The sequence below is a fragment of the Balaenoptera ricei genome, chromosome 19, assembly GCF_028023285.1.
Source record: "Balaenoptera ricei isolate mBalRic1 chromosome 19, mBalRic1.hap2, whole genome shotgun sequence".
Taxonomy (NCBI): domain Eukaryota; kingdom Metazoa; phylum Chordata; class Mammalia; order Artiodactyla; family Balaenopteridae; genus Balaenoptera; species Balaenoptera ricei.
Window position 1 is genome coordinate 17,378,122 of NC_082657.1, and position 26,830 is coordinate 17,404,951.

General features: G+C 38.9%; 1 protein-coding gene across 1 annotated transcript; it reads right to left on the bottom strand.

The window, feature by feature from the left end:
- Window positions 1-3,867: 3,867 nt before the first annotated feature.
- LOC132354269 (zinc finger protein 181) lies at window positions 3,868-12,791 on the bottom strand. Its single transcript, XM_059906040.1, has 5 exons — window positions 12,784-12,791; window positions 12,102-12,177; window positions 7,754-7,874; window positions 7,414-7,509; window positions 3,868-6,101 (listed from the first exon to the last, which is right to left on the bottom strand). The coding sequence occupies exons 2-5, from the start codon at window positions 12,108-12,110 to the stop codon at window positions 4,615-4,617; spliced, it is 1,713 nt and encodes a 570-aa protein (XP_059762023.1). The 5' UTR covers window positions 12,111-12,177; window positions 12,784-12,791; the 3' UTR covers window positions 3,868-4,614.
- Between the last annotated feature and the right edge of the window lie 14,039 nt (window positions 12,792-26,830).

Genomic DNA, 26,830 nt, shown 5'->3' on the forward strand with positions numbered 1-26,830 from the left:
TTGGAGAGTTTCATCCATTAACATTTAAAGTAATTACTGGAAAGGAGGAACTTCTGCCAACTTGCTCTTTGTTTTCAAATGCCTTATTACTTTTTTATCTCTCATTTTCTCCATTTTTGCCTGAGGAATTATTGTCAGACACCTAAAGTGAACTTTGTAAGGTAGGCAGTAGTCCTTCTGTCAGGTGAACTTGATAGATATTGGAAACATTCTAGGCTGAGTGAACCACATGGTCAAAGGGAATATTTTTTGTTCAAGGAGGCATGAGAGGACCTGTGAGATTGCAAAGAGAACCTTGATCTTCTGAGAGACAATACTGCCAGGAGGCAACTGTATGTCTTTCACTGGATGTTCAAATTCAGCCTGTGTTCCTGAGATGTGTGACTCTGGGAGATTTGCTAGTGCTGCCTGAGTCTCAGGTTGCTGACTGTGCCATAGAAAAGATTATAGCATTTGCCTAATAGTCTGTGGGAGGATTAATAAAAGTAAGAAAAACACACCAAACAACTTACATGTGCCAGTCACTCCACTGTTTGCTTTATGAATAAATAAATTCTCACACCCACCTGGTGAAGTGGGAATTATTTTTGTTTTGATGCTGAAATCAAAGCTTGAGAAATGAAGTAACTTTTCTAAGATTAATGAAAAGCAAGTGTCAGTACCAATAGGCTGACTCAAACCTGGGAATTTGGGTCCAGAGCTGGGAATATTTAATTGCTTGAATGCTGCATACAAAGTTCTCAGCATACAGTGCAGGTACACAGTACATGTATACAGCCATGAGACTCAAATACTGCTGCTAGCGATATTGTTTGTTACCATTATAATTTTTTCCCTATTCATCTTTAATGCCTGAACTTACTTTCTGTGCCCCTCAAGCCACACAGCCTTGTCATTGTCTTTCATCAACGAAATTATAGGCATTTTTTTCTCTAACACAATTGCATCCTGTTTAAAAGGCAGTATCTGACTCCCCTTTGGTGCCCAAATCAGAGCTAGTCTCCCACAAAGTGCTCAGTGATGTGTGCCTTGGTTCTTTCAGGATCTTTATGAATGACTGCACAATTGTCTCCAGTAACATATGACTAGCCCAAGGCTACTGAAGCTACTCTGACTTTCCAGGCATCAGTGACCTTCAATAACATGGTTGTAAACTCTATTCAGGAACACTGAGGGCAGTTGCACTCAGTCCAAAGGACCCTGTACTGAGAGGTGATGCTGAAGACCTTTAGGCTTCTGGTCTCACTGGGCAAAGCCTCACTTCTCCTCCACAGGGACCTGGGGCCTCCTTCATTCTGCTCTTTCTCCAAAACACCTGTGTAGTACACCCTCCCACCTTCCTGCAGCCCTGCTGTGTTCTTATCTCACTTTTTCCTATCCAGTGTCCTTTGTGTCTCCTCAGAGTATTTTGGATAATAAATATATTCCCCTGCAAGATGGTTCAAATACCAAAGGAAGACTTGTTGGAAGCAAATGGGAGTGTCTTGTAAGAGCCCCCCAAAAGGTGAAAAAGTAGATGGGTGACAGGTGATTAGGAAGACCCACTAGAAGATGTGACATTTGAGACCAGAACGATGAAGCAACCATGTGAAGATAATGATGATGAAATTAATAGCTAATATTTATTTTAGTGCTTTTGAGGTACAAGGCATTATAAGCATCTTACATCAATTAACCCACTTAATCTTCATAATAATCCTGAGATCTTATTATCATCATTTTACAGATGGAGAAACTGAGGCATGGTGCAGCAATTTGTCCAAGGTCATACAAAGCCAGTATACACGTAACTTGGTTTTATACCCAGGTAACATGACTCCAGAGCCTATGCTCTTCATACACATCAAGAAATGGTTAAGAGATAAGACTGAGCATGATTCTCCATTGGTGACATTATAACATCATTATGATCTCAGGTATATACTCTTATTGCTTTCTTAAAACCTTCACTATCTTAAATATTTAAGTCTCTGGCTTTCTTTTCCTAGTTCAGTATTATTGTGAAGGCACTTTAAATCAAGAATTGTAAAACATTATCATGTGTATGCTCATGCTTTTTAAATGACAAAGTGTGAGTATTTGGATGAATCCTCATAACAAAATAACAAGATGGCATAAAACTATGTGTAGTGAAGCGAATAAAATCTGGGGGATTAAAGGACTACTTCGTCTTTGCTGTATCAGTGCTTAGGAGAGCAGAGGACAGAGCATGGGAGAAACAAAAAGCTACCGCCATTATTGCACAACTAAATATACTTCTAGGGGCCAGTCTATCCATAATTATAAATGTTCTTATCCTTGTTTGATACCATCCCATACTCCTTTAATTATAAATCTCTCGAAGATCCTTCAACATGCCATAGAATGTCAAAATAAATCTTATAACTAAATCAAAGGAAAGATAAACTTCTGCTTAATATTAAAACTTCACCATCCCATTCCAAACCCACTACATCTGGTGAGAATTGCTATGTGCCTTCACCTCTTAGCTTTCTGTTAAAAGTAGCATATGTACCAGAGTAGGAGAATATTTTGTCTAAAGTTGGAAACCCTATCACTCATTCCATACCAGAATTATATCAGCAATATAATATTCTTCCTTAAAATAATGTCTTACAACTATCAAATGCCAGAGAACATAATCTGAAATATAAACTATATAACTGCCCTTTACTTGCAACTGTGTCCATACAATCCTAATCGCTGATCTGTATCACCTTTCCAGTCACAAGATAGGAAACTGTAAAGCCAGTAAGGCTATTCCATTTCTTATCTGAAACTTATATTTGAAGCCATCCCCCTTATAAACTATAATTATGTCAAGGTTCAGTGTAGAAAACAAAAACACTCTTAAATATTTTAAGAAGATATGTTGCAGGATACTGGTGCTCTCAAAATTGGTGAGCAGGCTGAAGAAGTAATGGGAACAGCTCTGGACTACTAAATTCCAACCTCCCATAACAATGATCAAGGGATGGGGAAATGACTGCTGCTGTTACTAGTGTTGCTGCCAGCAGTAGTACCTCAAAGCCACAAAACTTGAAACTAGACACTGAATAATGTATTCCAGCTGCAGAAAACATGATAGAACTTGTCTGCTTTGCCTAGAATGAACTCCAAGAGCGTGTGTGCCTTACATACAGTTGTCCTCAGCATCTGCGAGGAACTGGTTCCAGGACCAACATACTCCCTCACCCCCTACGGATACCAAAATCTGCAGGTGCTCCAAATCCCTTACATAAAATGGCATAGTATTTGCTGTAACCTAGGCACATCATCCCGTACACTTTAAATTATCCCTAGGTTACTTATAATACCTAATACAATGTAAATGCCATGTAAATAGTTGTAAACACAATGTAAATACTATGTAAATAACTGCCTGCAGCCGGTAAATTCAAGTTTTTCTTTTTAGAACTTCCTGGATAAAAACTTTTTTTTAACATTTTCCAACTGGGAGTGGTTGAATTTGCACATGCAGAATCTGCAGTTATGGAAGGTCACTGTAATTAGGACTCATTCCTTAGGATTTGGATTAAAAAGCACATCCTCTCTGCTCTAATCCCTCATAGCACGTATAGTTTCTTGGTTATGTTCTCACAGCACTTGTAAAAATTAAAACGTGTCAATTAAGCCAACTGGAAATGGACTGTGGATTATCCTTACCAAAATAGTGACATTCTTAGCTCAGAGATCAGGCCATTTTTTTCTAGGCTTGTTAGTCTCCCACTGAAGGCTATATAGGAAAGCTGATCCTAATTCTTCAAGAGGAAAGTAGTGGAAAATTTTGTAAGAAATATCAGTGTGTCAGTGAAAGAGTTCAATATATACAAAATGATTTTACTAGAGACCAAAAATTTTATTCACACTTTTTACTTCTGTTGCAACTTTAATTTTCAATTATAACATTTATTGGATCCACTGGGTGACTAAATATCTTCACATGCCCATTAGCTAAAGATAATTTCTACATCGGACTCTTGAGTAAAATGCATGCTGCTACTATAAGATATGCATATTCATTTATAATATGCTTGTCTGCTCTTCTGTAGAATTGTTTACAAATTAGCATCATTGCAAAGAAAGACTTACACATAATTCCTAAATCCTTCAGGTTATTCTAGTATTAATCTTCTGATGTCTAGCAAGCTAAGAGTGCTTAGTGAACACTTTGCTACATTTCTTACATAAGCTTTCTCTCCAGTGTGAGTTCTTTGATGTAAAATGAGGGATGCATTTTTTTAAAAATTTTATTTATGAGGGATGCATTTTAACTGGACTTCCCGCAATTTTTATATTCATATTGCTTCTCTCCTGTATGAGTTTAATGTTTTTTAAGAGATTCATATCACCTAATGTCTTTCCCATACTTGTAACAGGTAAAGGGTTTTTCCCCAGTGTGGATTTACTTATGTCAATTAAGGGATTAATGCTGGCTAAAGTCTTTCCCACATTTATTGCCTTCATATAGTCTCTCTACAGTGTGAACTGTGATAGACAATAAGGCTTGTATCATTGCTAAAGAGTTTCCCATATTCATTACATTCATAAGAATTTTCTGATTTTGAATCAGGGAGGATCTATGGCTACAGTGTATTATGACAAATTCTGCATTTATGCAGTTTCTCTCTTATATGATCTTTCACATGTATAGTGATTTATATGGCCTAAAGGCTTTTCCACACTTATTGTACTACTGGGTTTCTCTCCATTATGTACTCTTTGATGGGCAGTAAGATTTGAGCCTTTGCTAAATGCTTTCCCACATTCATTACATTTATATGGCTTTTCTCCAGTATGAATTCTCTGATGTACAGTAAGGTTTGAACTACAGCTGAAGGTCTTCCCACATTTAATACATTCATAGGGTTTCTCTCCAGTATGAATTCTGTGATGTTGAAACAGGGATGCCCTATGACTGAAGGCTTTCCCACATATACTACATTCATAAGGTTTCAATCTAGTGTGGTTTCTCAAATGCATATTCAGTGATTCAGGCTGGCTGAAGGATTTCCTGCATTTCTGACATTCGAAGGGTTTTTCTTCGGTATGAATACCCTGATGCTGAATAAGAAATGAGAGGCTGCTAAAGACTTTCAGACATTTGTTGCATTCAAATTGTTTCTCTATACTGTGAATTCTTTGATGTCGAGTAAGGTGTGAGCTACAGCAAAAGGCTTTTCCACATTCGCTACATTCATAAGGTTTCTCTCCAGTGTGAATTTTCTGATGGTGAATGAGAGATGACCTGTGAATGAAGGCCTTCCCACATATTCGACATTCATAGAGTTTTTCTTGAGTATGAATTCTCAGATGTTCAATGAGATGTGAAACACGACTAAAAGCCTTTCCACAGTTCATACATTCATATGGTTTCTCTCCAGTGTGAGTGCTTTGATGATTAGTAAGTGATGAGACATGGCTAAAGGCCTTCCCACATTCAATACATTTGTAAGGTTTCTCTCCACTGTGGCTTATTTGATGTCGAGTAAGGGATGAGCCATGGCTAAAAGTCTTCCCACATTCATGACATTCATAGGGTTTCTCTCCTGTATGAATTCTCCAATGGCGATTAAGGATTGATTGTTTCCCAAAGGCTTTCCCACATTCACTACATGTATAGATTTTCTCTCTATTAAAAGTCTGGTGAAGGGTAAGAGATTTGCTTTGGCTGAAGGCTGCCACACTTTCATTAGAATTCAAAAGTTTCTTTCCATCATTGATATTCTCATTTTTTATAACTGAATTTGCTGGTAAGCTCTTCTTAAATATATCATGTTTATGTGACTTCCCTTCAGCAGAAATTCTCTGTGGTTCAGAAAGAATAGACTTTAAAGGCAAGATGCTTCTAAACATATTGCATTTGTAAACACTTTCCCTGGTGGGACTTTCTCTAAAGGTGAGGGTCACTGGTCTGAAATGTTCTACCTGATTTTCACACTTCCCCTCCAACTTCTCTATACAATCCAAGTCCTTGTTAAAATTTGAAAATTCATGACTTTGTTTTATAGTTTTTTGCATTATTACCATTTGGGGAAAATCTTCATCATAAATATCTTCCTTCGTTGATAATTCTTTGCTTTCCCATCTTGATTTCCAATCTGTAATATATCAAGACAGCAAAACACTGCTTTTTCTGAACTTCTTGAAAAGAAACTTCTATGGTAGAAATAGGAGAACTGGATAAAAAATAAAGTCATTACCCTCTAACCCCCAAGACACATGGCTCTGACAACTCTCATATATTCAATGATTTCTGAACAAAGTTCAAATGCAGCACGGAGAATACAGACAGCTCACAGAGGCAGAAACAGAGTATAATAAGGGAAACGGGTTAATATAGGCAATCAGTTTTGGGGGAAAAAAGGAAACTATCAGAAAGAAAATGCAGAAGGCATTCTGGATCCCAAGCCAACATTTCGTGCCTATACTTATGTGAAAGGCTACATTTTATCTCACACAGCCTTGGTTCTCCAACGTTTGATTAATCTAAATTTGCTGTCAGATTAGTATGCTTAATATGAAGAATTTATAGCACTGTGCTAAACAGCTACAATGAAAACAAAATAATCTAAATACACTTTATGGCTCAGAAAGGTTTAAGCTTTGTGAGTTTATGTAGGATCTGTGTGAAATCATATTTATTGACATTAAAAAATACTGTTCTGGACTTCCCTGGTGGCACAGTGGTTAAGAATCCACCTGCCAATGCAGGGGACACGGGTTTGAGCCCTGGTCCGGGAAGATCCCACATGCCGCAGAACAACTAAGCCCTTGCGCCACAACTACTGAGCCCGCGAGCCACAACTACTGAGCCCACGCGCCCTAGAGCTCGTGCTTCCCAACAAGGGAAGCCACCGCAATGAGAAGCCTGTGCACTGCAACAAAAAGTAGCCCCCGCTCACCGCAACTAGAAAAAGCCCGCATGCAGCAATGAAGACCCAACACAGCCAGAAAAAAAAAAGAAAGAAAATACTGTTCTCAGAAACCTTCTTATCCATCCCTTACTTCCTCTAACACACTTATGTTCATATTTGTTCTTTGAAGTTCTGCCTTAGGGGAAAAGTGATTTTCCATCTAATTGACAGCTTTTTCAGCCTAAAACCATTTGTATATTTTTCCTTAAGTGGACTCAAAAAGAATAATTGCCTTATTTTCATTTCAAATAAATAACAATTTGAATGATTATGATGCCAAAACCCTCCACTTTTGATGAGATGACATGAGTAATACAGAAAAATAATAATTTAGGATAGAGGAATGGTTGTTTTGAAATCTAAGCTAAGGATCCCTCAATTTTGTTATATTTGTAATCTCTGATGACAGTATCCCTAAAATATACTAAAATGCCTCCATACTTTCTACAAGCATCTTTAAACAAAGATCTCCTTTGCCTGATTCACCATGACTTACCTGGAAACAAACTTTTTGACAGCTTTTTCTCCACCATCCAAGGTTCTTTGCCATCCTCCAATAAAGCAATCACGTATGGCTTAGGTATGGAAAGACCTGCTTACAGGAAAAATATAGAACAAACATTGTTTAAGCTGTGGCCTTCATGGAGGAGACTATCATCAAAAAAGGGACCGAAGAAAGGTCTGAAGGATGTTCACTGAAACGGGAAGATAAGCTTCAGGCAGGACACAACAGAGCTATACATTTCCTCAGAACATTTACTAAGGAGGATCTCTAGCAATTTGGAGTGGCAGAAGAAAGATCTCCCTCATTGGGGTGGAGGCAGAGATATGCTTACCTAGAGATACCAGGTTCTCATAATTCTGTACCATCACATCCTTGTATAAATTCCTCTGAGTAGGATCTAGCCATCCCCACTCTTCATGAGAGAAGTCTATGGCCACATCACTAAATGTCACCTGAAATAGCAAACACATTTAGGCTCAACCATAGCCCTGGCCTCTTTTGTCACTGGTTAAGGGGTAAAATTACCCTGGGGTGGAAGAAAGGGAACAAGATTCAGCAGTTGTGACAATGATCAGGAATCTGATCTAAGTTAAGTAATAATTGGATAATTATGTGCTTGGCATTGTTATACAATAAGGATAAGAGATAAATATATAAGAGCTCTGCTTCAGGAGAGTAGGGAATAGAATTATAAAAATTTTCAAAATCAGCATTCAACTTTTGGCATATAGTCAAGTGTTTAGCTGTGTTTTTTATAGTTTACGTGCCAGGTAAATAATAAAACATGAATTAAGGTTCAAAAAAAAAGAATCCAATAGGTTCATAATAAAAAGACACCTTTATATTAAAGATAGACACATTCATAACCACATACATAACCAATTTATAAACAAAAAGCAGAAACATTTATGGTACATAATTAAACCTCATATTCATAATCTATAATTAAAATAATTTGAGACCCCTGGGCAAGAAGACTGAAGGATGGTTTCATGCCATAGGTAGTCCTTGAATAGAACCTTAAGGGAAGGGCAAAGAAAAAAAAAGAAGACACATTTCAAGGAAAATATTCTAAGAAAATAGATTTCTTCCCAATAGTACTCATTCACAGTATTATTTAAAATAGCAAAATTTTAGAAAAATTTTTAATGTTTAATAATAGCTTACTGGTTAGTCAAATTAAAATATGTGCAAAAAAAGTATGCATTTAAAATGTCATTATTATTACCTTTCACTGGTGAAAAAGACATTGTTTGGCTATTGTAAATTTTTCACTCCGAGTGTAGATTCAATATTCTATTACTTTATTTGAATATTTTATTAATACATGTGTTCACCAGTGACACTGGTCTTTGGTTTTAAAGAGGGAATTTACCTTTGTCAGGTGTTGGGGAAATAATTAAAAATCAAATCTACCAAGCAGAAAATCCTCTCTACAGTGTAAAAAAAAAAAAAAGTTTTATTACTGAATAAGCATTAAACCAGACTGTAATGCACTTCACAGGTAATCACTAATGAGACTCCAAGGACAGAAGGAAATTTCACCCTTTTATAAACTCAAGCAGATACAATCCATTACACATGTTTTCAAAGTAAATGATAACTTGTCCTTAGGTAAGAGGACTTGAAAGCATCATTTGCTACACATACTTCATCCTAAATTCACCTGGTAATTGGGGTAGTCATCTGTGTTAACTGCCTTTACCCCAAAGAAAAATTTTTAAACTCATATCTTTATGACAAGCAAGTAGTTAGAATTTGGAGCCAGGAGTCTAGGCTAAACTCTCATACAGATAGGGAGATAGGGGTGCATCTTCCTTCATGTTTCCATTTTGAAGAGATGGCTCCAAGGCCCTTAAGAAAGACTTTAATGCTTTGCAAAACTCGCAGAGGCTTATTTAGCTCTGAAAAAGATGAACAAGCATCTCAAAGGGACAGGGAAAAGATATACAATTACAGATTTTTCTCAAGGAAACACTCTAAGAAAAGGGAGGGGGAGAAGGTCTCTCTTTTGGCACCAGGGAAAATCCTTTTTTCCATTTGTATTTACTCTTAGCCAGGTATTAGGGTTACGCTAGCCTTATCATATGAACTGAGAAAATTTCCATCTTTTCCTTTTTTCCACAGTGGTCTTTTTTTTTTTTTCTTTTTTAAGATTTTTTTTTTGATATGGACCATTTTTAAAGTCTTTATTGAATTTGTTATAATATTGCTTCTGTTTTATGTTTTGGTTTTTTTGGCCACGAGGCATGTGGGATCTTAGCTCGCTGACCAGGGATTGAACCCATACCCCCTGCACTGGAAGGTGAAGTTAACCACTGGACCGCCAGGGAATTCCCCCACAGTGGTCTTTAAATGATTAGCTTTTACAAATCCCAACTGATAAGCCAAATTAAAAAATCAACACTATATTAAATGAATAAAACACTATGTTTTATTCCACCAATGCAAAGATATTTTACATTTTAAGTTTTGATATTAATGAATATCATTGTATTAATTGTCTAGAAAAGAAATCCCACATAATCTAATAGCTACTCTTTGATCTTGGCACTACTGACATTTCAGGCTGGACAATTCTTTATTGTGGGAGCTGTCCTGTGCATTTTAGGATGTTTAGTAGGATCCCTAGCCTCCACCCTTTAGATGCCAGTAGCAACTCCCCTTAACCACCCCCACCCCCAGTTATAACAACTGAAAATGTCTCTAGACATTATCAAATGTCCCCTATGAGTGGGAAAACCACTGCTGTACAAAAACACTTGAAAACCACTGCTGTACAAAATTTTTGCACTTCCTTGAAAGACTCTCTTAGGCCTCTCTACCTACACACAAGGTGTTTTCTCAGTTTGGTATAACTTCACTTCTACCTCTGCCGCCCTGGTTCTATGAGACACCGAAACAACTCCAGCCTTGCTTCCCCAGGGATGCTTCAACTCTTTCTTCCCCTTCAATTGCCTGAGCAGCCTGGGATGTTAATTCATCTTTGTCCCCAGAACTTAGGATATTAAGTAAATACCTTAATTTCTTATGCTTTCTTACTTTTCTACCAGTCTTGTACTGCTCAGTACAGTAGCCACCATATTTGGCTATATAAATTTAAATTAATTAAAATTAAATTTAAATAAAATTAAAAATTCAGTTCCTCAGCCACTCTAGTACTCAATAGTCATATGGCACTGGTGGCTACCATATTGGACAGGACACAAATAGAACACTTCCCCCACTGTAGAAAGCTCTCTTGGACAGTACTGCATGAGATCATGAAATCCTGCATGTCACTGTACACCCAAACCTATGTAAGAGTCTTCCTAACAGGTACTTCATTAAGTGTTTAGAAAATGAATCCATGAATGATTTTGGCCATTAGTTCACTTTAGCCTTTACTTAAAAAAAAAAGTTCTTTCAATTCTAATTATCTAATATTCCCAAGAAACAGACTCTGCCCAACACGTACATCTGCCACTCATACCTTCTCCTGTGCAGGCTTCACTTCCACGCCATGATTCTGTCCCATTATTTTCTCATCACTCCTTCACTCAACAGCTATTTACTAAGCATCTGTTTTATGCCAGATACCACTCTGGACACTAAAGATAAAACAGTCAACAAAAAAGAAAAAAAATCCCTTCCAGTGGGAGGAGACAAACAATGAGTGTATGCATATACTAAACACATAGTGTATCAGCTAGTGAGTGATAGGTGCTATGAAAAACAACACAGTGATGGAGGAGTGGAAGTGACAGTCGAGAGAAGGTGACTGCAGTTTTAAATAGGTGTTCAGGGAGGCTTTACCAAGAAAGTAACCCCTGAGCAAAGATACAGAGATAAGAATGCAAGCTTGTGTATATCCAGGGAAAGAATATTCCAAGCAGATGGTACAGCAAATTCCAAGGCCTGGAGGCAGTAGCCAGTGTGGCTGGAGCTCACAGGGAACAAAGAGACAGAGAAGGAAGATGAGATCAGGGAGGTAATAAGAGAGCCTAACTGTACAAAACTTTTTATGTCACGACACAACTCTGACTTCTATTATGAGTTAGGGCCACCAAAGAGTTTTAAGCTGAGGAATGACAGGATTTTATATAACAAGAGGATCTCTATGACAGCTGTATTGAGAAGAGACTGAAGAGGGTCAAGGGCAGAAGCAGGGAATCCAGCAAGGTGACTACTGCAATGATATAAGTGGCTTGGCCCAGGGTGGCAGTGGTAGTGGCAGTGAAAGGGTAACCAATGGTCAGATTGTGTAGATATACTGTGTATATTTTAGATCCAACTAGAGTGTCTGAATTTGAGGTATAAGAGAAAGGGAGGTCTCAAGGATGACTCCAAACCTCTCTTGACTTGAACAACTGAAAGGACTGACATACACCATTAATTGAGACCACATGATATACTTTTGACAACTACAAAGCAAATAATTCCAAACTTCAACTTTGAATTGTAATTTAAAAAAAAAAAAGTTTTGCTCAAGACTCTTCAGAGGCTTCTAGCAGAAAACTGGTAGAAAACACAGTACTTTGGAGTTCTGCAGTCTCCATCCTTTGCTATAATGAAAGGAATCATAGATCCAGTGCCTAAAAGGACTCTGTGAGGTGGGAACTGGTAGGAGAGGCAAAGCAAACACTCAAGAGTCCTGATAAGTAGGTGTTTCAGGAAGATTTGGGGACATACCAACTTACCTGAAACATGACTCTGCAATTTCCAAAAGTCAACACAGTCCTCTTTCCAGGCTCTCTTCTTATAGAAGGGCAGTGCCTGAGAAGGCAGAACAGGAAAAAGCAGTCATGAAAAATCAGGCTTATCTTGCAGCTCTGGACACACCTGCATGGAGAATCACACTGCGAATCACTTTCTAGGGCTCTAACCTTTCCCTAGACAAGAGGTAACCAGGTGCCATTTGCGTGTAAATCAACTATCATATACATAAGTGACAAACCCATAAAACAACAGTAATAACACTGTTAAATAAGAGCTCTTTCGATCTTCACCACTATGCATGGAAGGCATTCACATTATTCCAGATTTCTTTTTTTAAACTCTGAGAAAACTGAAACTCGGCGATATTGAAGCAATTTGTTCAAGGTTTACACACTGGATTTTTTTAAAAATGTAGATGGCATTTTCTTTCAGTGCGTACAACGCACACTGGCTCTCCCTTTTCCTTTTCGCAACAGCTCTGAGGTAAGCGCCATCCTTACTCCCCTTTTACAAAGCATGACAGAGGCCCAGAGAAGCTAGGGGCCTGCTTGGGCTCACACCGGGGAGCAGACCCTGGGACCAGCGACGTTGTGGCTGCCATGCCCAGCGCCCGGGTACCATCAGCCCGAGGCCCGCGGCCGCCCTCCCGGGACCCACACTTGCCTTACTCCTCAGAGGAGCCCGCCGGCACCGAAGCCGGGCGCGGCAGTCCACAGTAGGCACCTCCGTGTACCTAACGCGCCGGGTCGCTGCAGCGGACAATGGCCGCCCGCCTCGTGGGAACTGCGCTGCCCAGAGTCCTCCGCGATTCCAGGACCGAGAATTCCGCAGCAGGGCCGGAGACGACCGCGGGGCGGGCCAAGAGCGGACTCCACGGCTTGCTGCACTTCTCAGACTCCTCCGCGTCAGAGACAAAAGTTGCCGGTGCGTCGCATGGTCGCCTCCCGAAAAACCACACTTCCCAGGAGGCTCTGCGACCGCGCGATCTCGGCGCACCGCGAGACCACAGCCTGGGCTGTGTGAGAAGTTACACAGCAGGGCTACGCCACCGGGGACACTCGCTAAGTACCGGGAGGACAACAGTCGTTTCTGGCGAACTCTGCTTCCCGGAACCAACGGCAGCCGTCTACATGCACTGTGAAGACAATGGCACCCGAACCGCGAAACTACACTTCCCAGAAAATGATGCGGCCGCGAAACGTCTTTCGGGTCTTCCTCTGCTCGCACAGATGTTGTCCTGCCCGGAGAAGGGCAACCTTGCTAGTGCGGGACAAGAAGTGGCCTCTACCAGCCTAAGGTCTCCTCTCATCCAAAACTTTGGTGCTATGCTGTCCAGCTGGTATAGGTCTTGAGTATTTGGCGCCCACTTGCCCAGGACTGTATTTCCCCAAATGCCCTGTGTCCGGGCTGTTACAACATTAGCTGTCCGCGGACCAATGACACTTCCCGGAGTGTCACTTCACGTCTTCGCTACGACAGTGACCGCCGCTGTGATGTGCATTACATGTCCTCGAAGGACTCAGGATTATCGGACTCGAGTGAGGGCACTGAGGACAAAGACCCTCAATCCTGGGAAAAAACACTCCTCTGACCCTCCTCCGGCCCCAGAAGCTCTTCTTAGTCTCTGACTTTGCCCAGCCCACCCACACGGGCCCTGGACAAAGATGTATCCAGTCCAGAGCATTCTACTGTTGGTGTGAGTTTGTGTTGTTGTCTTTACTTTCTTTTTTAAATAAGTTAAATTTTACTTATTTTTTAAAAAATTATAAATAGTATCACTATGAATTTTCTTGGATATGTCAAGTACTTATATGCATAAGATTCACGAGGTAATGCTTCCACCTTGGTATATCTTGTGAGTGTGGTATTCAGTCCCTATAGCAGCAGTGGTTTTTAAAAACATTGTGGCATCAGCTGGATCCCTCTCAAGGCTTAGAGTATGTAACAAGGAAAGATTTGCCAGTGCCAAGTATATTCCCATTTATGTCTTTATTAAACAGTGACATCTTTTTCAAAGTTGTACCAATTTGTACTCCTGCCATAGTTTATAGTTATTTTGGTTGGCAACTGTTGGTGTCAGCACTTGATTTTTGTGAAGCTTTCAAATCTTACAAATCTGCTAGGTGTCAAATTATAACTCATTGTGGCTTAAATTTGCATTTCTTTTATTGTTAATAACATTGAGAATCTTTTCACGTGTCTGTTGGCTTTAGTATTTCCTTCTCTGAGAATTGCACATCTCTTGGTAAATGTTCTTTTAGAACAATGACCTTTTTAATATTAAAATACAAGTTACACAGAAAAATGCAAGATTTTTTTTAACATCTTTATTGAAGTATAATTGCTTTACAATGGTGTGTTAGTTTCTGCTTTATAACAAAGTGAATCAGTTATACATATACATATGTTCCCATATCTCTTCCCTCTTGCATCTCCCTCCCTCCCACCCTCCCTATCCCACCCCTCTAGGTGGTCACAAAGCACGGAGCTGATCTCCCTGTGCTATGCGGCTGCTTCCCACTAGCTATCGGTTTTACATTTGGTAGTGTATATATGTCCATGACACTCTCTCACCCTGTCACATCTCACCCCTCCCCCTCCCCATATCCTCAAGTCCATTCTTTAGTAGGTCTGTGTCTTTATTCCCATCTTGCCACTAGGTTCTTCATGACCTTTTTTTTTTTTTCCTTAGATTCCATATATATGTGTTAGCATACTGTATTCGTTTTTCTCTTTCTGACTTACTTCACTCTGTATGACAGACTCTAACTCCATCCACCTCATTACAAATACCTCCATTTCATTTCTTTTTATGGCTGAGTAATATTCCATTGTATATATGTGCCACATCTTCTTTATCCATTCATCCGATGATGGACACTTAGGTTGCTTCCATGTCCTGGCTATTGTAAATAGAGCTGCAATGAACATTTTGGTACATGACTCTTTTTGAATTATGGTTTTTTCAGGGTATATGCCCAGTAGTGGGATTGCTGGGTCGTATGGTAGTTCTATTTTTAGTTTTTTAAGGAACCTCCATACTAAATGCAAGATTTTAAAGGGAGACTGCAGAGACTAGGATATTAAAATTTTTCCCCTGAGAACCCCAGGCATTGAACTGGATTCAGTAACCAAATATGTTTCCTACAGTTTTTGCATAATGTTTCTGAGTGTGAAATTCTTTGATTGTTCTCCTGCTTGGGATTGTTGAGCAGTTTGAATCTGTGAAGTGCCATCTTCTTGTGCTCAGCAAAGTTTTCTTCTCCATACATTGCCTCTTCTCCTCTCCTCTTCTTGTGAACTCCCATTAGCTGTTAGGTAGTTTTTTCCATTCTATCCTTCTCTGTGATTTCCATCTTTCAGTCTCTGTATTGCAATCTGGGTGATTTATTCTTATTTATCTAACGTTCATAATTCCCTTTCCAGGGGATTTTTTTTTAATTTTCAGTGTTTCAAAGATTTTTGTAACATGGTAGGCACAGTTGATTCATAATATGCATTTGATAATACCAATAATTGAGGATCTTATGAATCTTTGTAAATTTATTTTTTAATTTCTTTACTCAGTTTGCTTTGTTTCCTTTTTTGGTTGGTTATCTGTGTGCCACTCAGTCCTTGAAAAGAGATTTTACTGGGCTCCCCAATATCCTTGGATGAAAGTGCCTCTCTTTTCTAGAGATTATTTAGTTTTATTTTCAGACAAGATCTGGGATTACTACCACTCTGGAACCACTTTAAACTAAATCTAAGACATAAAGTCCCTGCTCACTCCTTCCAGAAAATCTTATATAGGAATTCCTCATTGTTGCTGCTTTTCCTCATGAGCTTCTTGGAAGAATTATGAAGCCTTCCCATTATGCTTCCTCAGATGTTTGGGACATAAATTAAGTTCATGGGGAAGGGGGGTTAACATTAAAGGACTAGATGTGACTGGGGGCAGAGGTGAGAAGCTATTTCAATAGCTTCTATTTCAGTAGCTATTTATGACCAGTGCTTAAGGAACATTACTTCAAAGCTGAACCCCTAACGTGAGTGCTCTATGATTTGCATTTTTAAGAGAAAGAATAGAGGCACTCTGATGAACAGCAAGACTAAGAAAGAGAAATCCAGGGGCAGATGGAGTGGGGACTCAGACATAAGTAAACCAGTTTTAAACAAATATGCCAGTCACTTGAGAAAGAAAATAGGGCCAAGAGAGATCAATAAGGAGACAGAAAAATACTGTACATGCCATACTGAACCCTCGCCCTTCCACTAGCCCTGAGCTGCCTTCGTTCCCTTTTCTATTAGGCAATATTTACAATAAATGATTTTGCTATTGGAATTTATCTGTTCAAGGGCGCATTTTAGAATATGAACTGGGAGGGACTTCCCTGGTGGCGCAGTGGTTAAGAATCCGCCTGCCAATGCAGGGGACAAGGGTTCCATCCCTGGTCTGGGAAGATCCCACATGCCGTGGAGCATCTAAGCCCATGCGCCACAACTACTGAGCCTGCGCTCTAGAGCCCATGAGCCACAACTACTGAGCCCACGTGCCACAATTACTGAAGCCCTCGTGCCTAGAGCCCGTGCTCCACAACAAGAGAAGCCACAGCAATGAGAAGCCCGCACACCACAGCGAAGAGTAGCCCCCACTCACTGCAACTAGAGAAAGCCCGCGCGCAGCAATGAAGACCCAATGCAGCCAATAAATAAATAAAATTTTATTAAAAAAAAAAAAAAGAATACGAACTGGGAGAAGAAAAGCCAGTTCATGTTGATGCCGAAACTGTTCCAAGACTCAGGGTGATAAGGAAGTTTGAAACTCTAAGCTTCCAGAGACATCAAAAAAAATCATATGTATTTGCCATAGGGAGAAACTCCTGCTGAGACCTCTGGTAGAAATCTTTGTCCTTGTTCCTGGCTCATTCTCCATCTATCACTTTGTAATAAGCCTACACATCCCACTATGGACCAAAGTTTTAAATCCAAGAGCCTAGTCCTAGTTCTCCTGTCACTGGTTTGAAGACCTGTCCATTCCCAATCTGCCCTAAGCCTGACCCTGGAATGCCCAATGTAGAACCTGTGCAAAACCTCCAACAAGACGTTTGTGTTCTCTCCTTCTGTCCAAGAGGACCTCTGACATCCCACGTCTCTGATTATTTATGTGACTAGTATCAGGTAACACCAGACACTTCAGTATGAAGTGTCAGGTGTGCATATGTTTGACCAATAGTATGAAGCCTTTGCTTGATAGGTTGGCTGGGTTCCCTGAGGAAAACTAAGGACAGGTATCAAGGGCACTGTCTGTGGCTATGATGGGGAGGAGGGTGCCCATCTCACTTCCTTTCCTCCCTCTTAGATTATGGAGGAATTGGAATAAGTCTTGTTTTAGCTCCATAAGAAGGGATTTCATTTAGACTTTAAGCCTGAGAATACCCTCGGGGGCTTACTGGGTAGAGAGCTCAAGTTTTTCCTACTTGTTGATTTTGCATGATTTCTAAAAAACAAAATGGCTTATGGGAGGTGAAGTCCAATATGTATGTTAGTCTGGGAAAGTATGTGGATGGAAGTAAAGTGTCACTGTTCTTTTTACAAAACTTCAATAAACACTATTGCAAAATTTAGAAAAAGAAAATTTTAACTCATTCTATTTCCCATAGAAAGTGACTTATCATGCTAATCTATTGAGAGAAAGTTATCATTTATTTTAAAATACAGATTTATTTTACACATACGCTCATATTCTTTTTCACTCAATCCATTGTGAATGTCTTACAATACTAGCAACATACAACCTACATTATCATTAGAATGTCCACAGTTCCATATCAGGAGTCATAACAGTAATAGATTTAAATGCCCTCCCCTTGATGAACATTTGCTTTGTGCTCAAGTTTTTACTTAAATTTGTGAAGAATATCCTTGTACATACATCATTGCATATGTACTTGGTTTTTTTAAGTGGTAAATCTTCTATGCTACTGGTCAAAGAATTTACCTGTCTCTAGGCTTCTTTAATACATACCAACAGAGTGCCTCTATGAAGGTTATTCTATTCCATGTTTCGTCCTTAGGAGGAAGTCTGGAGCTTTTTAGAATCTAGTTCCAAGATTTCAGGTAACTGGTGAAGGGATCTACCTGTTTCTGGAACCCCTTTTCAGTGTATTCTCTTCCATCCAAACTGTAGGAGGGAAAGAGCATGTGGGGCTCTGGGCTACCTGTACTGAGTGGGGATTTAGGGCCACAAACAGAAATAAGGGTGTTTCCTGTGAGCTGCCAGTGGGTCCCTGTCATTTAAGAAATGCTCCTGAAGGCAACACTAAAGGCATGAAAGATTCCTCTGGTGCATCTTTTGAGGCTGTAGTGATCTGTACCTACTAGGGGGGGCCGAGGCATCTTTTGGTTCAGCACATTCCCTAAGTGGGGAAAAGGACACAAGGACATTGTCAGAAAGAAGTTGAGGATAATGTTCTTCATCAGTGCCCTTGAGAAGCTGCCCTGGTCTAAGTTTTAGAGCACCCCCAGTTTGGTTCCACTGTCAGAGGATCCTGCCAGCTTAAACTCAGTCCTATTTCCAGAACCTGCTCTGCCACAGCACCTTCGTCAGTGTTCAGTGAAGGAGGAATCCCAGTAACATTCTTTTATCTGTCTTATGTCCTCTGTGACAGACATAAAGTTGGTACTCAGTAAATGTTATATGTACCCTGCTCTGATGGTTAATTTTATGTGTCAACTTGGTTAGGCTATGGTGCCCAGATTTTTGGTCAAACACTAGTCTAGATGTTGCTGTGAAGATATTTTTTAGATGAGATTAACATATAACATTAAATCTGTAGACTTTGAGTAAAGCAGATTACCCTCCATAATGTGGGTGGGCCTCATCCAACCAGTCAAAGATCCAAAGAGAAAAAGACTGAGATACCCTGAGGAAGAAGGAATTCTGCCTTCGGACTCAAACTGCAACATCAACTCTTCCCTGGGTCTCCAGCCTGCTGGCAAGAATTCAGGCTTGCCATCCCCCCCACAGTTGTGTAAGCCAATCCATTAAAATAAGTATTTCTATCTCTGTCTATCTAACTAAGTATCTACCTATCTAATCTACACACACACACACACACACACACACACACACACACAAACACGCACACCCCTTATTGGTTCTGTTTTCACTGGAGAATCCTGACAAACACACCTGCCATCTCACTGAGCTTATTCTATGGACTGTCACCATGCTCTACTGATATAATTCAAGCTTTACTACTCTGGGTCATCACTATTAGAAAATTCTTTCTTAAGAATAACCTTTATTGACCCCTAGACAATAATATCCATAGGAACACATGTGCTTCCTGCCGTTGTCCCTTCTCTCTCTTTAATCAACATTTTTTTTCTGTCTTTACTAGATCTTTTCCATCATCTTTCAGATATGCTTAGATATCTAGAATAGTTCACCTTTTAAAAACCCTCTCTTTTCCCAAAACCCCCTCCAGCAAGTACACCACTTCTATTCTCAGTAGAAAAGCTGCTTGGAAATTTTTTCTATGTTAATTTTCTTTAATTTTCACTTCACAATCTCTCCATAACTATGTCCTATCAGAGAACATTCCTATTATTTTCCTGAGACTGCTTTTCGCTAGGTCAAAGTGATCTCCACATTGCTAAATCTAAGAGTCCCTCTTCTGTCACTATGTTTCTTAACCTGTCAGCATTTGACACAATTGACAACTTCCTCATTCTTCAATCTCTTCTCTTGATTCTATGACACTACATTTTTCTTAATTTTTATTTTAGTGGCTGCTGCTTCTCAGTTTCTTTTGCTTGTTCTTCATCTCTCCTTTGATCTCTAAATGTTAAAGGGACCCAAGACCATATTTGGCCTCCATTTCCACATTTCCTACATATGTTTTTTTTTGCATTTCCATGTGTTTATAACTCATCCTTTAAAAAAAGACTCCCAAGTCTATCTATAACCCAGCCTTGCCTCTCCCTGGAACTCTCTATCCATACATCCAGCTCTTTACCTCCCAGCTCATTTTGGTGGTTCATTGTCAACTCAAACTCCACATGCTTCATGGGGCCCACACAGAGGTCTTGCTTTTCTCCTTATTCTCCTCCTCTTTCAAGCCCCCACACTTAGCAAATGGAATCGCCGTCCACCCACCAGACAAAGCTGAACATCCAGACATTTTCCTGTATCCCTTTTGTCCTCACTTACCCTCCCTGCACATTCATTCCAGCAGACAGTGTTGTTTTCAATGCTGCCTCAAAGTGATGGGGCCTCAGCCTTCATTTATTTGCATCCGGTTCTCACCTGAAGCACTGCAAGGACTGCTTAGCCAGTCCTATGCTTTCACGCTTGCATCCATATAGTCCCCTCTCTATACAGAAATTAGATGATTTTTAAACTACATAAATAGAATTCCATTTTGTAACATCTTTTAATATCTTCTGATCTCTCAAAGAATATAATCCAAATTCTTTCTGTTGGTTTATACAGGCCTACCTGACCTGGCTCTGCCTCCTTCCATGCTTCTCCTTGCTCACAAAGACACACATGTTAATTCAGTGACCTGCCTTCTCTACCTCTCATAAGCCACATTTATGCATCTTTAAGACTTTAAACAAGCCTTTTGCCTGGAGGCTCCTCCTCGTGACCTCACTGCTGTTCTATCTTGTCTTCTAGATCCTTGCTCTATTGTCACCTTCTCAAATGGGTCGTTCCTCACCACTCTCTCTGCAGGTGCCATCTAGTCCCTCTGTATACCATCCTATTTTAATTATTCACCCAACACTCATCAATTTTTGTTACTCCTATGGTAATTCACTTTGGTTTGTTTATTATTTGTCAGCAAGCACTTGATTGAAACTTACTGAAAGAATACAGGTCTCTTTTCACCAATGCACCTCCAACATGAAGATCAGTACTGGGGTATTGAAGGTACTTTATAAGTAAGAAAGGAAGGAAGGGAGGGAGGGAGGAAGGAGAAAGAAAGGAAGGAAGGAAGGAGGGAAGGAGGGAGGAAAGAAAGAAAGGAAAGGAAGGAAGGAAGGAAAGAAAGGAAGAAAGAAAGGCATCTTATATGCTTCTTCATTTTCCAGTCTACCCAATCTTCCCATCCTCCCTACCCTAATCTACTTTAAGATTCTATAGATTTGCCTATTCTGGGAATTTCATATAAATGCAATCATTTATTTTCCCTTTGTCCCCATACGGTTGATCCCTTTTACCAATTTTGCCCTCCCTCCCCCTTGTGCCTTCTGGTAACCACTGCTCTGTTCTCTAAGTATCTATGTATTTGTTTTTGTTTGATTTGGTTTGTTCATTTATTATGTTTTTGTTTATTAGTTTTTTTATTCCACATAGGAGTGAAGTCATACAGTCTTTGTCTTTCTCTGTCTGACTTATTTCACTTAGCATAATACCCTCAAGGTCCATCCATGTTGTCCCAAATGGGAAGGTCTCATCTTTTTATGGCTGAGTAGTATGAATATTCCATTGTGTGCTTGTATCTCACATCTTCATTATCCATTCATCCTTTGATGGGCACTTAGATTGTTTCCATGTCTTGGCTATTGTAAATAATGCTGCAATGAACATGGGGGTTTGCATATCTTTTTTGATTAGTCTTCTCACATTCTTTGGATAAATACCCATAAGTAACATAGATGGTTCATATGATAGTATTCTTAATTTCTTCTGAGGAATCTCCATACTGTTTTCTATAGTGGCTGCACCAATTTACATTTCTACAAACAGTGCAGAAGGGTTCCCTTTTCTCCACATTCTCTCCAATACTTGTCATTTCTTGTCTTTTTGGTAATAGCCATCCTGACAGATGTGAGGTGACATCTCATTGTGGTTTTGATTTGCATTTCCCTGGTGATTAGAGATGCTGAGCATCTTTTCATGTGCCTGTTGGCCATCTGTATGTCTTCTTTGGAAAAATGTCAAATCAACTCCTCTGCCCATTTTTTGAGTTGTTTGTTTTTGTTGTTGTTATTTTTGAGTTATATGAGTTATTTATATATTTTGGATATTAACCCCTTATTGGATATATCATTTGCAAGTATCTTCTCCCATTTGGTAGGTTTGTCTTTTAGTTTTATTGATGGCTTTTTTGCTGTGAAAAAGCTTTTTAGTTTGATGTAGTCTCAACTGTTTATTTTTTTGCTTTTATTTCCCTTGCCTGAGGAAACATATACAAAAAATATTGCTAAGACCAATGTAAAAAAACATATTGCCTATGTTTTCTTCTAGAAATTTTATGGTTTCAGGTCTTACATTCAAGTCTTTAATCCATGTTGAATTTATTTTTTATATGGTGTGAGAAAGTAGTCCAGTTTGATTCTTTTGCATGTAGCTGTCCAGTTTTCCTAACACCACTCATTGAAGAGTCTATCTTTCCCCCATTTTATATTCCTGCCTCCTTTGTCATTCATTAATTGCCCTTATAAGTGTGGGTTCATTTCCAGGCTCTCTATCTTGTTTCATTGATCTCTGTGTCTGTTTTTGTGCCAGTATCATACTGTTTAGATTACTGTAGTTCTGTGGTATAGTTTGATATCAGAAAGCTTGATACCTTCAGCTTTGTGAGTTCTTTTGTGTTTCCATACAAATTTCATTTTTTAAAATATTTATTTATTTATTTGGTTGCATGGGGTCTTAGTTGCATCTCCAGGGCTCCTTAGTTGAGGCTCACCAGCTCCTTAGTTGTGGCACGTGGGCTCCTTAGTTGTGGCATGTGAACTCTTAGTTGTTAACGGCATGCATGTGGGATCTAGTTCCCTGACCAGGGATTGAACCCGGACCCCCTGCATTGGGAGTGCAGAGTGTTAACCGCTGTGCCACCAGGGAAGTCCCCATGCAAATTTTAGACTGTTTTGTTCTAGTTCTGTGAAAAATGCCATTGGTATTTTGATAGGGATTGCATTATATCTGTACATTGCCTTGGGTAGTATGGAAATTTTAACAATATTAATTTTTCCAATCCATGAGCACAATATATCTTTCCATATGCATTGTCAACCTAAACTTCTTTCGTCGGTGTCTTATTGTTTTCTGAGTACATGTATTTTACCTCCTTAGCTAGATTTATTCCCAGGTATTTTATTCTTTTTGATGTGATTGTGAATGGAACTGTTTTTTTAAGTTTCTCTTTCTGCTAGTTCATTATCAGTATATTGAAACAACAGATTTCTATATATTAATTTTGTATCCTGCAACTTTACCAAATTAATTGAGGAGTTCCAGTAGTTTTTTGGTGGCATATTTAGGATTTTCTATGTATTGTGTAGTATTGTGTCATCTGCAGACAGTGACAATTTTACTTCTTCGTTTTCAATTTGGATGCCTTTTATTTATTTTTCTTGTCTGACTGTTATCGCTAGAAATTTCAATACTATGTTGAATAAAAGTGGTGAGAGTGGGCATCCTTGTCTTGTTCCAGGTCTTAGAGGAAATGCTTTCAGCTTTTCACCATTCAGTATGATGTTAGCTGTGGACTTTTCATATATGGCCTTTATAATGTCGAGGTATGTTCCCTCTGTGCCCACTTTGTTGAGTTTTTATCATAAATTGATGTTGAATTTTGTCAAAGGCTTTTTCTGCATCTACTGAGATGATCATATGGTTGGGTTTTTTAAAATTAATTAATTAATTAATTTATTTATGGCTGTGTTGGGTCTTCGTTTCTGTGCGAGAGCTTTCTCTAGTTGCAGCAAGTGGGGGCCACTCTTCATCACGGTGCGCGGGCCTCTCACTATCGTGGCCTCTCTTGTTGCGGAGCACAGGCTCCAGACGCGCAGGCTTAGCAATTGTGGCTCACGGGCCTAGTCGCTCTGCGGCATGTGGGATCCTCCCAGACCAGGGCTCGAACCTGTGTCCCCTGCACTGGCAGGCAGACTCTCAACCACTGCGCCACCAGGGAAGCCCATCATATGGTTTTTATTCTTCAGTTTGCTAATGTGTTTTATCACATTGATTGATATGATATGTGGATATTGAACCATCCTTGCATCCCTGGGATAAATCCTAGTTATCATGGTGTATGATCCTTTAATATACTGTTGGATTCCGTTTGCTAATATTTTGTGGAGGATTTTTGCATATATGTTCATCAATGATATTGGCCTGTTATTTTCTTTTTTTGTGATATCTTTGTCTAGTTTTGGTATCAGGGTGATGCTGGTGTCATAGAAGGAGTTTGGGAGTGTTCCACCCTCTGAAATTTTTTGGAATAGTTTGAGAAGGATAGGTGTTAACTGTCTTATAAATTTTTGGTAGAATTCAACTGTGAAGCCATCTGGACCTGAACTTTTGTTTGTTGGGAGTTGTTTTATTACTGATCCAATCTCATTACTGGTAAATGGTTCTTTCATATTTTCTATTTCTTCCTGATTCAGTCTTGGGAGATTGTAGATTTGTAGGAATTTGTCCATTTCTTCTAGGTTACCCATTTTTTTGGTATCTAAATATATAAATGTATATAAATGTAGTAATCTTTTATGATCCTTTGTATTTCTGTGGTATCATTTGTAACTTCTCCTTTTTCACTTCGGATTTCATTTATTTGTGCCCTCTCTCATGTTTTCTTGATGATACTGGCTAAAGGTTTACCATTTTTGTTATCTTTTCAAAGAGTCAGCTCTTAGTTACAATGATGTATTCTCCTGTGGGTTTTTTAGTCCCTATTTCATTTGTTTCTGCTCTGAGAGGTATGATTTCTTTCCTTCTTTAACTTTGTGTTTTGTTTGTTCTTCTTTTTTTAATTCCACTAGGTGTAAGGTTAGGTGGTTTATTTGAGATTTTTCTTGTTTCCTGATGTAAGTTTGTGTCATTATAAACTTCCCTCTTGGAACTCCTTTTGCTGTGTCTCACAGATTTTGTGTTGTGTTTTCATTTTCTTTGTCTCCAGGTATTTTTTTATTTCCTCTTTGATTTCTTCAGTGACCCATAGGTTGTTAGTAGCATACTTTTTAGCCTCCATGTGTTTGTGGGTTTTGCAGTGGTTTTTTTAGTTATAGTTGATTTCTAGTCTCATAGCATTGTGGTCAGAAAAGATGCTTGATATGATTTCAGTTTTCTTAAATGTACCAATGCTTGTTTTGTGGCCTAGAATGTGATCTACCCTGGAGAATGTTCCATGGGCACTTGAAAAGAATTTATATTCTGTTGCTTTTGGATGGAATGTTCTCCATATAGCTATTACATTCACCTGATCTAACATGTCATTTAAGGCCAGTGTTTCCTTACTGATTTTCTGTCTGGGTGATCTGTCCATTGGTGTAAGTGGGGTGTTAAAGTCCCCTACTAGTATTGTGTTACTGTTGATTTCTCCCCTTATGTCTGTTAATATTTGCTTTATGTATTTGGATGCTCCTATGTTGTGTGAATATATATTTACAATTATTATGGCTTCTTCTTGGATTGATCCCTTGATCATTATGTGATATCCTCTTTGTCTTTGTACAGTCTTTGTTTTAAAGTCTATTTTATCTGATATAAATATTGCTACACTGGCTTTCTTTTAATTTCCATTTGCATGGAATACCTTTTTCTATGCCCTTTCAGTCTGTGTGTGTCTTAGGTCTGAAGTGAGTCTCTTCTTGGCAGCTTATATACGGGTCATGCAGCCACTCTACGTCTTTTGATGGGGACATTTAGTCCATTTACATTTAAAGTAATTATTGATAGGTATGTACTTATTACCATTTTATTAATTGTTTTTTGGGTTCTTTTTGCAGTTATTTTTGTTCCTTTCTTCTTCGTTCTCTTCCCTTGTGCTTTAATGACCATCTTTAGTGTTATGTTTGAATTCCTTTCTTTTTTCTGTATGTATTATCTATTATAGATTTTTGGCTTGTGGTTACTGTGATGTTTACATATAACAATTTATATCTGTATCTTTAGCTGTAACTAGATAGCAATATACATATATAATTATTTTAAGTTGCTGATGTCTTAAGTTAAAACGTACTTTAACAACCCTGCATTTTTACTCTCCCCACCACTTTTAATGTTTTGACATCATATTTTACATCTTTTTGTTTTTTTGTATCCCTTAACTACTCATTATGGATATAGATTATTTTACTACTTTTGTCTTTAACCTTCCTACTAGTTTTATAAGTGGTTGATTTACTACCTTTTCTATATATTTGCCTTTACAATGAGATTTTACCTTTTATAATTTCCATGTTTCTAGTTGTGGCCATTTCTTTTTTAGTTAGAGAAGTCCCTTTAACATTTCTTGTAAAGCTGGCTTGGTGGTGCTGAACACTTTCAGCATTTGTTTCTCTGTAAAACTTTTGATCTTTCCATCAAATATGAATGAAATCCTTGCTGGGCAGAAGGTTTTCCCCTTCCATCATTTTAACTATATCATGCCATTCTCTTCTGGTCTGCAGAATTTCTGCTGAAAAGTCAGATGTTAGCATTATGGGAGTTCCCTGTATGTAACTTGTTGCTTTTCCCTTACTGCTTTTAATATTCTCTCTTCATCTTTAATTTTTGCCATTTTAGTTACAGTGTGTCTTGGTTTGGTCCTCTTTGGGTTGATCCTTTTTGGGACTCTCTGTGCTACCTGGACCTGGATGTCTGTTTCCTTTCCCAGGTTAGGGAAGTTTTCGACTATGATGTCTTCACATATGTTCTATGCCCCTTTCTCTCTCTCTTCTCCTTCTGGGACCCCTATAATGAGAACATTAGTATGCTTGATGTTGTTCAAGA